Raw genomic sequence first — 14,793 nt, 5'->3', positions numbered from 1 at the left:
TGAGCTCAACGTAGAAAGCTTACCGTAGTCAAGGAAAAACTCTGTGTCATACTCTGCAAATCCTGATTTTGATCCTTTAGAAGACGAACCCAAGCTTGAAAGGCCAAAAGATTCGCCAAAGATTTCCGAAGAGAAGAAAAAGGAAAGTAGTTGTCTGGTCTCGTAACACTCATGATAAATGAAAACAAACAAACAAATCACCAACTAATTTACTTCGATCAGTAGAGTTGTCTGTATAACTTCGGAGGAGGGGGATGTTCAGATGTGTTTCGTGGACAGATATCGTCTACAAAAAAGATATTAATACAAATATAGGATACCTAAGCAAAAGTCGAGGGTGACCCCCTCTCCCATCAGATTAGAATCAACAATCATCAGTAAAAAGAAAAGTTCAAATTGGTTCACACAGTTCACTAAGCAAAGCGACCGGGAAAATATGTTGAAAAGAAGGCCAAAATCTTCAAATCTTTCGTGCAATCACGAGAAAATGGCATTGATGCATGACAAAGATATCGAAATGTGTGCTGGAGAACACATTGCTCGTTGACAAGAGGAAACCTGAGGACTCGACATAACTTCGAAGTGGAACCGAATGATATGAAATTGAGAGTAGCTGTGAGTAGGATATGCGCCTTCAGAATTGTACTCGTACGACAAGAGGTACTAAGAGAATTAACTCAGGCAACCTGCCAAAAGTTATGAGGACAGAAGCATCGTCATTCCAGTGTTTCCACTTCGTGTTTGTGATACCTATCTAAAAATTAGTAGTTCGAGTGCAGTGGTCCACTACACATGTGTAGTGACCTGCCGCCGCAATGTGAAATTGGCTTCTTTGCGATGCAATGGACACTAATGATAATTTATTTCGACTTTTGGATAGTTGAATGATGAAAATCCATCTCGGCCCAAGTGCTAACTATTTTCAATATTTCATTTCCAATGGCTCAGCAGTTTTGTCGTAAAAAGGCGATATAAAACGCAGATTTCATTTATATAAAATATGTTTCAAAGCTCAACTGTGTCATTCGCTTGGTAAAACAAAGGAAGAAAACAAAATAAAACTAAACAAAAATAAATAGCATGGTAAAAATAAAGAAAGCATTGTGTTTACCGAACTGCAATATCTGCAGATGACACTATTGACTAAGTGCTTTTAGCGCTCTGACATCCGGAATAATAAAAGTAAAATCTAATTCAGAGGATGGGAAAGCAGAATTTTCTTCTTTAATGAAATCGCAGCCGTCCTTCAAAGAAGGAAATCATCACTGCACTTATTTAGTACTGTCTGAATGGAATGTCCCTTGCTTTCTCGCAAAGTGAGATCAACATTCCGTGGAAAAGGTGTAAAATGTTGTGAAACTGACATTGTATTCTTCATAAAATGAACGCAAGAAAAAACGAATTGGTGGACGCAAAAAGCATATTTAAAAGAATTGAAAATGTTAGTGGAAACGACGTAGAAAGAAACGGGAAACTAGTGTATATATTACTGCAACAGTTTCCAAAATTTTTGAATAGCACCACCAGAATCTTTCGCAGGAAAAATATTCTGGTGGTGCTATTCAAAAATTTTGGAAACTGTTGCAGTAAAATATATAATAATACATAATTTACCGTAGTTCTTACTTAGTGGCTGCCATCACCCTAGAATAATTCCACCCAGCACATTTATAATACGTAAGACATTTTTCAAAAGCTGTAATAAGCATTATGTGTAGTTCTTGATAAATTCTTTTGTTTGAGAGGAAACTCACTCTGTTAATCTTATTCTAAGTTTGAGAAAATGGTAAAATTCGGAGAGAGAAAATCATGCGAGTAGGTCAGGGCGTGAATAAAACACATATTTGGGGCACGGTGACTCATAGTGTATTCACCTCTTGTATATACAAGGAGTCGCTAGTTCGATCCCAGGTCGCGTTCTCCTATTTTCTCCCACATTCCCATTTTATCATTTCCATTCATAATAATTTACTTTCATTAATAATCCGCTTCCTAAAGCCTAAAAGGGCATAACCGTAGGACGTACAATTAGAAATTCCATGCATTGTATTCAACATCTTGCTTACTGAATCATTATCAAGGATCAACCTAGAAATAAATGTGACAGAAATGCAGTGCATGTTCAAATGTTTGCTAATAATTTGGCCATATTTTCATGTCACTTCAGCAGCTCATAAACTTTGTCAAAGTAGGTGCCGATTTATGTTAGGGATATTGAAGTCTTCTTATAGCCTATGCTCTTCTTCAGTTTTCCTTACCACGGCGGCTCAGTGGTAAAGCATTCACCTCTGGTGCGTGGGGTCCCTAGTTCGATCCCAGCTTGCTCCAAGTGGGCTTTGTGGTGGACAAACACAGTGGTTCTCCCGTTTTTTCGGGGTTCTCCCGTTTCCTACCACTTTCTTCATTCCACCATTCCATTCACTTCTCATCATCACTGGCTCCTTTAGCCTAATAGGCACAACAGTGGGACATAAAATTCAAAGATTTTATTTCATTTTCATTTCCTTAAAACGGAACTTGAACACTTGTTTAGGGCCCAGGAATTGTCAACCAGACTCATTGTATCATAGATGATCAGTGGTATTTGTTACTGAATTCTGTGCAAGAATTGAATTGTATAGTTGTTTGTTTTCAGGTAGCCATTTCTTTTAACCCAAATGGGTATTTAAAAAAAAGGCCAGTAGTGCATGTAATATATCTCAATTAAATATTTAGCTGAAACATTAGTGAAAAAACTGCAATCCGTTTCGTATACTGATTCACAATATACATGACTGCTGTCACTTAATATTGCAGCATTCTACTAACAAGGAAACCGATTCAATTGTAACGCGAAATTGTGGACGAGTTTATGCGCAATCAAAGTGTTTTTGTGAACAATGAATTCCATTAGAGAGGAAAACCCTCAATCTCAACCGTTCCGGAGATATAGAGGGGTAAGGGGAAAGATGCTCTGATACTGTGTGGATTTTGGGCTATTTTGCCAGTGAACATGTTTGAAAATTGCATTTAATCGTTAAGAAAGATGCACCAGAGCGAATAAAAGTGGTACTGAATGTTGAGGTGAGTGGCGGGGCCGGAAAAAGAAGGGGCTATGAGCAATAATAAACCCCATAGACACGAAGAACAAGATTGTATGATATACCCCCTATTACTTGCCTAATATGTTATCTGTTTAGTTCGTAGAAAATGAAAAAAAATAGTGATATGAAAATGTGTTTATTATATTGGCAAAGGAACAGATACGTTAGTTATTATGTGAACAAAAATACAAGTAGATCTTTGACACAAGGCTGCAAGAGACAAGTGGATCTTCTTTAATTACAAACTGCCGCCAGTTTGAAACTTTATTGTTGAGTTATGCTGATGTTCCTAATTGCCTAAGATATTGCAAACACCCAGTTTTGTTCCAACTTTGATTTGTATCGGTTGATGATTGCGGAAATTACGATTATTTGGAAAATTATTTTCAGTTATTTTTCAATGGATCGCTCCGATTTTCACTTTTGACTATTACATTGTAAAACGCATTTTTGGGCCATTTGTTGTTCCAATCGGTTAATAATTGTAGAAAAAATTATAAATGTTTGGAAAGTTCGGACCGCCACTTTCTTTTTAACATTTTTCATAGTATTTGACCTGATGATGCTTTTATTCGATTCAGCGTACCAAGAAACCTATACATTGACACCTTACACGCTTATTTTAGGCAACAATGGAAGTCCGTTATTTTCGCCTTCCCCGTCCAAAACATTCTTCCACTAGATTTTTATGGACTCTTCGGTTTTGTAACTCTCATGTCTAAGGTGAGGTGTTATTAAAGTTTCGTGGAGAAGGAAATCTTCATTTTTAAAAGTCTCTTTTACTTGTACTAGCGCTACATATTCAAAAATTCGCAAAATATCAGAACACCAGCCTTCCTCTTATTCCTCTATATCTGCGAAACGTTTGAGATCGAGGGTTTTCCCTCTAATGGGTTTGATTGTACACAAAAACACTTCGTTTACATATGAAGTTGTCCACAATTCCGTGTCACACTTGAATCAGTTTCCTCGTAAGAGTTAGTTGACAGTGATGAGCACAGTCCCGCAAATTGTGAATAGCAACTTGTATCTGATCTAAGTAAGCTTCAGAGGAAGAGATTTTGGGCAAACTAATGAACGAGAGAATCTTAATGTGTTTAGAACAATTAGAAGGGAAAAGACAACCAAGAACAAATTAGGAAAGTAACATGAGTATGTGCGTTATGCCACAAGGAGGATTTCAATTTTTAAAAAATCAGAATAATCTAAACAAAATAATTTAGATGTGGTAGGAATATGTAAATCTGAGTGAGATAAAGAGAATTACGAAGCGAAAATTGATCTATATTATCATGAACGAAGATGGACCCAATGATTTCCAAATCCATCTTACCTTCACGTTGTATTTACACTGCAGTTGTCGAACCAGGATTCGAATCTGACTAGTAAGAAAAACTTTGACGTTAACCTCATTTTCCATCATAAATGTTAGATATATAATTAATTAAATTTTATGCGCAAACAGATGAAGGTATGCTATCTGCCATCTGATACTGACACCATGTTTACCCTATAGATGCCAAATGTTTTGGTAAGGCTTTTGGTGATGATGCTGATATGGTTGTATTTCGTGGTCACCCGATTCAATTTTGGGTATGGGTTTTCTCACAGTGATGTTTGTCGGCGAGTATTCATAAGAATATACATGTTAAAGTCAGCAGCTATTACATGAATATCATCCTCAACGTAATAAAATTATTTTAGTTCTCTCCACTCCCGTTAAATCGTGTCTTCTCACCTGAAAGATAAAAATAGAAACAAAATGTCAGCTCCTGATCTCAGTTACACTCCATATATACCATTCTTTACATGTAGTATGTGCATCAATGTTAAGATTATATGACTAACTTGTATGACTATTAAGTGACTGTTAGGAGCATGTGTGTCGCTGTTAGGAGAAATCGATTAACAATAGGCTATATATAGAATCTGCTACTTTACAATGTGTTTTTCAAATACAATACATACAGAAATAAACAGTCTATTCTAACAAACTAAAAACTATTAAAACTACATCAGATTGGCAACAAATGACATAATTTTTAACGTCATAAAAAGTTTTTCCTCGATTTTCTCGAAAACTACACATGAGAATTTGCCCTATGGCATGCCATTTTGCTTAGTTGGATGTGATCTATTGACTCATTTATGCCATCTTTGGTAAAATATAGTTAAATACTATTTAAAATTTATCAGTTAATTATAATTTTGGGTTATTTTTCATTAACCATACTCTATACTGTCGTCTTCCAAGTTTCATAATGAAAAATTTGACGAGAATATGGTTCAGTATCAGTTTCATCTTAATAGGTAGAGTGATTATCACACAACATAAATTTTTAATATTACAAAAAAAATATATATATATCTCGATTTTTCTCAAAAACTTCACATGAGAATTTACAGTCACCCATATCAATTTGTTCAGCTTAATATAATTTTTGGATTGGTATATGTCTTCTCTTTGCACATTTTCCACGTTAAATGTTAATCCTATATATACAGTGTGTTTCAAAACAACACCGACAAAATTTAGAAGGTGATTCCTGACATCAAGATAAGACAAAATTATAGACCAACCTGGGTGTACAAATGCTTTTTTTTAATTATAGGCTGCCGAAAACACGAAAAAATGAAGTTGAAAGGTCCATAGCTCCAATACTATAGGACCTATCGCAGTCGGGTCAAAGCTTCACTTAGAAACTAGTATGTACCCTATCCAAATATCAATGTTTCACAATCCTACGACACTTCCGCAACAATTTTTATAGAGGTAATTGGAGAGTACTTCAAATAGCATGCTCGTAGGCAGAATCCCTCCATAAAAAATGTTGTGTAAGTACCGCAGGATTCTGAAACACGGATTTTTGGATAGGACACTTATTAATTTGTAAGCGAAGTCTTGACCCGACTATGGTAGGTCCCATAGTTTTGGAGCTTTGGACCTTTAAAGTTCATTTTTCATGTTTTCGGCCAACTATAACTCTGAAAGGAAGCATTTGTGTACCCAGGTTGGTCTATACTTTTGGTCTTATCTTGGTGTCAGAAATCACCTCCTAAACGTTGTCGGTGTTGTTTTGAAACACCATGTATATAAAATGAAAGTGACTATGTTTGCGACGTAATAACTCTTGAACCACCTGACAGATCTCGATCAAATTTTCAACATAGATGAGGTTCGAGCCTGGGATAATTTTCATCATTTCACTTTGACGGTAGAACTTAAAGGAAGGGGAGGAAATATTTTAAAATGATCGAAAATGACCGATATTTGTGTCGAATCCATAGTTTTGGGGGTCAGTGAGATGAACAGTGACACTTCCGATGCCATTTAAATCCAAATTCATCCCCGCAACTTAGGGGAGGGGAAGATATATAAAAATGATCGAGAATTACAGATATCAGAGAGCGCTTCAGTAACAGAGAAAAAAATGACTGACTAAAGGAACATATTACTAATATTTCTTATTTTAACCCAGTGAAGCGAGTAATTGACGCTAATATTGAAATATTGTAGAATTTACAATCCAGGGTTCGAATTTTTTTTAAAAAAAAAACTCCAAAATCATTCCCTATACAGAGTATTTCAAGACCACTAAAAGTATCGCAAAATGGCTTGCACTATTAGCTTTCTCATTGAAAACAATCTTAATTGATATATCACATATACCCATTTATAATATCAATGTCAACCCAAGATGACCATCATAAACATAGCGAGTGATTATGTAATATGTCGTTACATTTCTTCTAATTTTTTGGCAGCTGACCTCCAGTAATTGCAGAATACTTATGAATATAAGTTGACACCGCTCTTCTATATTCATTAACCCTCGAAATACCATGGGAAGAGTAATTTTGCCCACAAGTTCAAATTTTCATTTTATAAATATATTTATCTATTCGTTACTTTTGTAGGATAAAGTGTTTCCTAAGTGGTACATTGTTCATTGGAATGCAATGTTCCCTTTTGTTGATTTTATATTATAATATTATCTATTTTACTTTTATAAAAAAAAATAATAAAAATTCATTTTCTGCAAACAGATTTGACGCTTGGTGCAAATCAATCTTTCTTTTCGCCAAAATTTCTCTTTAATCTAAAACCTATATTATTTGCTTAAAAGTGTTATTTCTGTCTCTTATTAAATACTGAAGCTTACAAGAACATTATTTTTTTTAGTCTAAACGTAGACATAAACATATACATATACCTCCAAGACGAAACCCTTGAATTAAGAATGTAAACAATGTAATATATGTAACCATTGACAATAAATATAGAGTAGAACTACATTAAAGGTTTCTACTCGTATTCTTAGTTAAGTTCAAAATGTTATCTTAAATCCAACAGATATAGTGCAAAAATCACTTGGAAAAAGCACTGGCAAATTTGACCCACCCTGTCCTTTTTATTACAAGTAACACATACGGGCTTTGTACTTCTAGGATTAATCTTAATCGATTCCATAAATACTTGACATCCATCTCTACATTATCCTTCTGTATAATTGGTGATTCGGAACTTTGCCGTAAAACCAGATAGAAATGATTACTTGGCTCTGCTAGAATAACATATTCCGAAGAGTTTTATATAGTATATACAGCTTACAGTCTGAAAATCTAAACCTAATGTATCAAATCCATGTCATATTACAAAACATAGTTATAATATTTACTCCAATAATAGTTGCACCATGTTCGTCCTACATAACAAATGTTCTATTGAAATTAGAAGTAAATGAGAAATCACGAATCTAAAATTCTACTGGACATATTTAATGCAAATCCCTGAAGGAAACATAAAAAATTCAGTGAATCTAGTGCGTACAAATTCAAATGCAAGAGAAACTCAGCTCTTTGATTAACGTGGTAAGCTTTTTTCTCCATTTTTTTTTCTGATCGGTTTATTGAAATCTTTGATCTGGTACTTTTTTCTTATACCATGTCCCAACTCAAATTCTCGGCGATTTTTCTTTCTTCTACTCTGATTTAGTTTTGCTAATACAGATTGCTTTTTTAATATACGAAGGGAATAGACTATTTGTTTGTTATTTTCCCAATTTTTTTAAAAAAATTTGATTATAATGAAATACTTTATTAGGCTTTGACGAGTATACCACGACTAGATTTTATTTAGAGGTAACGCTTGTGTATTTAAGGAAATGTTAAGTTTGATTTCATTACCTTTATAAATTCATGAACTGAGTACATATATAGGACTACATACATCGATCGTGAATATTTTACGATCTATCATGAATATTTTATTTATATAAAATGTGAGACATAAGAATATTGAAAGCTTATTATTCTAGCTCGAATTAGGATGATGTGTAAAGAACCGAAGTGGAAACAATTTAGAATACAAAATAAAATATATTTAATTTTTGTCGTTGAAGTTAGTTTGGCCTTTTAAAAATGTTGTAATAATATATATTAAATATACGAGAAATATACGAGCAAGCTCTTGTTGAATATATTTAGACGTATGGAAAAGATTGATTTGTGTTTCTTAATGTAACTCATCTCAACACTAATATATTTGTCACATGTTTCACTATTGCTTGAATACCAGTAACGTAGAAAGAATTCTCTATTATCTGGATGCATATCAAATTGTACTGCTTCATCTCGTCGCTACTGCTATAAAGGTGGCCTTCCAGGAACTCTTTCAAAGGTCTAGATGAGTTAAAATCCATTGGATCGAGGTTCAAACCGTAAGGAGGATGTAGCAGCAACTCCCAGTCAGGTTCCTGACATGTGCAAATAGTAATGTGGACAGCATGTTGCAGAACCAAACGTACACTATCTTCCTGCAACTGTAGGTGTTTGTGAATTATTGTGTTCACAGTCCTCACAGAAAAGTGCCCCAGTTTACAAAATTGGTGACATCTTATCCGTTGATGTATTCACAATTCTCACAGAAAAGTGAGTCAGTTTTCGAAACTGGCGACATGTTATCGTTGCGATTTTTCAAGCATCGGACCTCTTGCTTCCCCAACTGAATGATCAAAGGAACGAGTGAGTTATTTCGATTGGGACCGTCTTGCGCTAATGTACGTTCATCTTAAAACACTTTGTAGTTTGCATATTTAAATATTTCACTATGTCTAAGAGTCTCATGACCGTAGTGTGCTTGAAATGATATGAAATCTCTGAGTTTTACGTCCAACGGTTATGCTAGCTAGGCTAAAGGAGACGGTGATGATGAGAAATGAATGAAATGGTGGAATGAAGAAAGTGGGAGAACCCCGAGGAAACCCACGCACACGGTGTTTTCCCACCACAAAGTTCACTTGGCGCGAGCTGGGATCAAACCAGAGACCGCATGCACCGGAGGTGAACGGTCTACCACTGAGCCACCACGGCCCCGTAGTGTGCTTGAAGTCTTCCCGTTAATCTCTCCCGGTTTTACGCCTTCATTTTCAAGAAATTTCATACAAAAAAACGACACGTTGTTTCAAACTTGCAATCACAGACTTTCCCACCATCTTGTCCAACAAGTGACTCATATTACTTAAACATTGTACTACACAATGCAGTGTAGATATTGGTCACATTAGACTTTTTAAACATGACTAACAGAATGCGTGTATGCGTATCTTTTATACTCATGAGAAAATGTCTTCAATACACTTCAATATTAAGTAAAGGTGAAGCAATAAAATTGATAACGATTTTGTAAACCTCAGTTGCGCAATTTTGCTTATAGTTACGCACTTCTTTCACTCATAGTTGCGTAATTTCGCTCATAGCTGTGCGATTTCGCTTTGCTCTTTGCCTTTGATTGTACTTACTACTCCTTACTCATATCCTAATCCATGGCTAAGTAACAAATTCAAATGTTATATCAATTAAAACTGCTTACTAATTAGAATATATTCTTAAAAATAGCTGTATATCTTGAAATATTAAGTTCCAATTAAATGAAAGCTTAATAGTCACCTCTATATAAAATTGAATCAATGTTATCTTCCTTCATGCTTTCCGAAGATATATTTCATTATACAGTAATTATTATTTCAATAAGGACATAAAGAAGACAAACAAGATACGCTCTCCTGATACGTGTACGAATGTTATATCTGTGATCATATAAATGAAACATACAAAAGAAAAAAGTTTAACAGTCAATTCTTTGTTGATTCTGAGCTGATTGCACATATAGTAGCACACTGGAAATAGTTTCACTTGCCAAAAACATTTGGAAGAAAAGTTTCTAAACATTAAAAAGAAAGTTAAAGAAAGAGAATAAAGAGCAATAAGGGCTGTAGGGCTCTTATGTTTGCCATTCTTCACTGCTTTTTTACTCTTTTTTCCTTGTATTCTTTGTAAGAGTGCATCTCCTACTGTGCATATGTTAAAGAAATGAGACTGAAATTTGGAGACGAATAAAAAGCAGATGGGAAATTGATGCTGTAACTTTGAAATCTAGATATAAATAGCATGCAAGAAATGATTACTTAAGATAAAATATAAGTTTGCTTAGACATATTCTATTATAACTTCCTCCGATAGATATCTCTAATACACTTTCTATTGCAAAGACCGAGAATTCTTCATTATGTGAATGGTATAATACATTTATGTAAGCCTTTTTGTAATGGAACAGGTTCTTTATCGAGTTATTAAGTATCTGGCTTCGTCTTATATCAAATTTCAAGATGGACATTTTGAAATAGAGAGAAACGTCGGGTTAAGTTTAGTTTCGTTTAATTTTTGTCTCATAGTTATCCTATAGGTTAGTGAAGATTAATCTTCCTTCAGAAATCCAACTCCGAATTCCATGTGCTCCTTAGATACCAAATAAATTGGAGAAGGGTTGAACGCTTAGAGCTCCTTCTTGACGGCAATAGGGCATTTTTATACATGTATCTTCTCTTGCATTACATATGAATATTACTTATTGTTTAACATTATTAGAATTATATTAAAGAATAAAATGTTTTAAAAGTATTTTCTCAATTTTGTTTCAGATCCTTATTGCCTCTGCCGTCCTCTTCGTCGGCGTAGGAGAAGCACGTCGCCTCAGAGGAATGAAAGGATGCGAATACATAGACAGAATGGGAGAAGCTACAGATCTCGCTGTTGGCGAGACTCTTGAAGCAGCTTCCAAAAAGTTCTTGTGCAAAATAGCTCCCAGCGATAGCAACCTAGATGAAGATCGTCTCAGTGGCAGATCATCAGAGAGCATGGAGGACGTCACTGAGTACAAGAGTGGAAGCAGAGGAGGGAGAAGATATAGAGGAGGAGGAGGAGGAGTAATACGAGTTCATCGAGGAGGAGGAGCTTTATTTAGAAGAGTACCAAAGAAGCCTGCTTACCACCGCGATGACTACGATACCGACAGTGCTGAAGATACAGGTAGTTACAGGAGATACAAAAACAAGGGACGCAAAGGACAATCAACCAGAGGATATGAAGGACGTCCAAACAGAGGAGAAGGTGGTGGCAACAGGAGGCCTTTAAGAGATGAGTCGGGTGAAGATTATTCATCGTCCGAATTGTCAAGAGTAAAATATCATCAAAGAATTAGGAAAGTTCCACGGGGAAGATTTGTTAAGAATTCTGGAGGAAGATTTCGCAACAACCCTTTATCAAAAGACCTAGATAAACTTCATGGCGCTGATTATGAAGAAGATTCTGATGCTGAGGGACATCATAGTGAAGTGTCAAGCCACGGAAGCAGAGGGAGATTTAAGCAGCCTGAAAGACCATACAAAGATTATGATATAGATTATGGAATAGAGGACGAAAGAGCTGTCAGCCTAGGGACTAGAAATATTTACAAAGATTATACTTACAAAGCAGGAAGTAAGACAGGAAAAGTCAGAGATAGATATAGGAATAATTACAGTGATTATTATAACGATGAGCATCCTTTAGGATCCGAGACATCGAGCTTAAATCGTGAAGGATATAACAGAGACAGACTCAGAGGATATGATAGTGATAGCTTGACCAAAAGCTTTGGTCAGTACAGTGCAAGTAGTTCGTCACCCATAGATTATTACAGTCAGCCTACCGGTGTATCAAAATTTGGAAATAGTTACGCTCTTCAGCAAGAATTATTGCGAGATTATTACAAATATTACGCAGGAAATTTAGGATTTAGTCCTGTTGGAGGTTATCTTAGCAGCTACAAAAATCGAGGATATAACAGTTTAGGTAACTATGGAGATAGGACCCTAGATAGATATCGTAAAAGTAATGCCTACGAAGGAAGTTATTTAAATGATTATGGACGATACTACTCGGGATCAGGCTACGGCTACGGATACACACGAAAGCAAGATGACGCAGGTATTGACAGTACAGATACTGCTGTTGACAAGTACAAGGATGCTTTTGGAGGCGATGTACAGTATCAAACGCAACAAAATACCGGATCTGAATACGACGACGATTCAGACAGTGGCTATCAGTTGGGTTACAGTTTGGGTAGTGTGTACAGCAGCCGCGGTAATGTGAAAAGTCCCTTGACGATCGCTGGTTATCAAGGCGTTAATGCTAATGTATATGGTGCCCAGTATGGCACTGGATATTCCACTACGGGTAATTCACCCAATGCTGCTCAGTATGGCACTGGCTATTCCGTTACGAGTAATTCACCCAATGGTGCTCAGTATGGTACTGGGTATTCCACTACAAGTAATTCAGCCTCTAACAATGTTTATAATACATACAGTCGTCCATACAGGGACGAAACGTCACCTAGTGTAGGTCTAACTAACAGTAAAGGACATCAAGCTAACCCAGTTTCAGGAGTTAGTTACGTTATATTTCATCGTGATTCTCACGCTGGAAGTGCAAGCCAAGGAAATTACAGCAAAACAAGTACGTACGGAGCGTGAATGATTAACTAAAACTTTTGTGTGATAATTTTAATATTGTTGTTGTTATTTTTCATTCGAAGACTGCAAGTGTTCAGGTTTTGAAACCTGAGCCGCAAAGTTCAATCAAAAAATGTGTCTAACCTTTAAGTTACTGTAATATTAAGTTATATCATTGAAATAATGTCCAATATAGATGATGTTCCTGTTTTAGAAAGCTCTATATTTGAATGGGAGCTCAAACGTAAAGCATAAACAATAAATAAATAAAAGCTATATTGGTTATCCTATTTATCCTACAAATAGTCTGTATTCATGACAATGTTCAAGGCATATAATTGTATTTAAGTCGTTTCAAAAGCAGTCTATGCAACCGCAACCGTAAAAGTAGCCAATATCCACTGCATAAATTGCATTTCCTTTTAAATGCTCAACGTCACACCGAGCTTGCATAACATTCGTAATTGCATCCAGAGGTTGTTTTGGATTTAACCAGAAGCACAGAAGCACAAACGCCTGTCGAGTATGAAAATAGTACAACGTCAAAATTGTCAAAACTGGCGTTCGAGTTGTTATTAGTCTTTCAATTTCTAGCTTGGACTACGAAAATAAGAGCATTTAAAAACAGGAGGAGGCGGGTTTTCAATTGCATTTCCCTGTTGTGACCCAAATGACAAGCGTAGTTCCTTCCTTTTCATGAATACGCAAAGCTTGAAGTTCATTATAAAAAGGAAATGCTTTTTGTTTCTCTTTCATTTTTTGTTTCATTATTTCATTTGCTACAGTTTCATTGCTGTAAAATCAAATAGTGGTTTGCTTGTATTTTATCATTTCAAGCATACGGAGAAAAAAATCAGTTCTCAAAAGTGTAAAAACTAGGTTATAATTCTTTTCTTTTCAATTATGTCTATAATAATTTGAACTTAAAGAAGAATAATCAATTGAGTTGCAAATTATTAAAAGCTCACTGAACATTTAGTTAATGTTCTGGTTCAAAGTGATTATTTACTTTAGGACTTCCATCTTTTGAACTAAAAATGATTTTCTTTTACACCATTCCTTCTTCCCCCCGCTAATGGATTATATACGGTATATGAAGAATACCATAATAGTTATTTCAACATACAATTTTGTAACGATTAAAGCAGGGATATACAAATAAGCAATAAAATTTTACTCGCCCGGTTATTTGCATCCCTGGATTAAAGACATTGAAAGGTAAATCTATTGCTCTTATTATCTAATATTTATACCTGATCCTATTTTAACATTTCAATATTAAAATATTTACTTTTGATCTTTCCCCTTATAATTTTAAGAAGCCAATATGACCTGTCCTTCCTTTACCTGAAATTGAGATCAGAGATGGTAAACTTTAATTTCAGATTGTAATAATGTTAAATTTTACATTGAGGTTATACTTTAGTGAGTGTGAAAACGTTTTGCTGTGGAAGCACAAGATACTACTGTAGGATTCTTTTTGCCTCGTTTATTCAAATATCTTTCATTGACTATGTACAGATTTTTCTGTAAATGGGTAGAATTAAATATAGTCTGTGTGGAATATTTTCAACCAGTTAAAAAATGGTCAAAGACTATAGTTTTATTGGTAAGAAAAATATACTTAAATTGTTCAGTTATTATAAAATAGCAAAAGGAGGTATTCAGAATTATCTTACCGAAATGAAAGAGAAAATATAGAGTATTGTATTAGATAGGCAACCGAAGGCCGGTGAAACAAGAGTAAGGATATATATATATATATATATATACGCATATTCAGAGGAACTTGTTCAAACAATACAAAATAATAATTGATGATAACTTATTTCAATGTACGAGAAGTCGTGGTGCTGTTTTATAACCTATAATAA

General features: G+C 35.0%; 1 protein-coding gene across 2 annotated transcripts in view; it reads left to right on the top strand.

Moving 5' to 3' along the window:
- The window catches only part of LOC145693718 (uncharacterized), a 41,314-nt gene extending 27,212 nt beyond the window's left edge, over positions 1-14,102 (top strand). For both annotated transcript variants that reach the window (XM_081770015.1, XM_081770005.1), the window contains exon 2: positions 11,063-14,102. In XM_081770015.1, coding sequence (XP_081626141.1) covers positions 11,123-12,940 — 1,818 coding nt within the window. In that variant the 5' untranslated portion in view covers positions 11,063-11,122 and the 3' untranslated portion in view covers positions 12,941-14,102. The remainder of the gene's footprint in view (positions 1-11,062) is intronic.
- The last annotated feature ends 691 nt before the right edge of the window (positions 14,103-14,793 follow it).

This window comes from Thermobia domestica, chromosome 1 (genome assembly GCF_964235325.1).
Source record: "Thermobia domestica chromosome 1, izTheDome1.hap1.1, whole genome shotgun sequence".
NCBI lineage: Eukaryota > Metazoa > Arthropoda > Insecta > Zygentoma > Lepismatidae > Thermobia > Thermobia domestica.
This window is presented reverse-complemented; position numbering and strand designations above follow the sequence as displayed.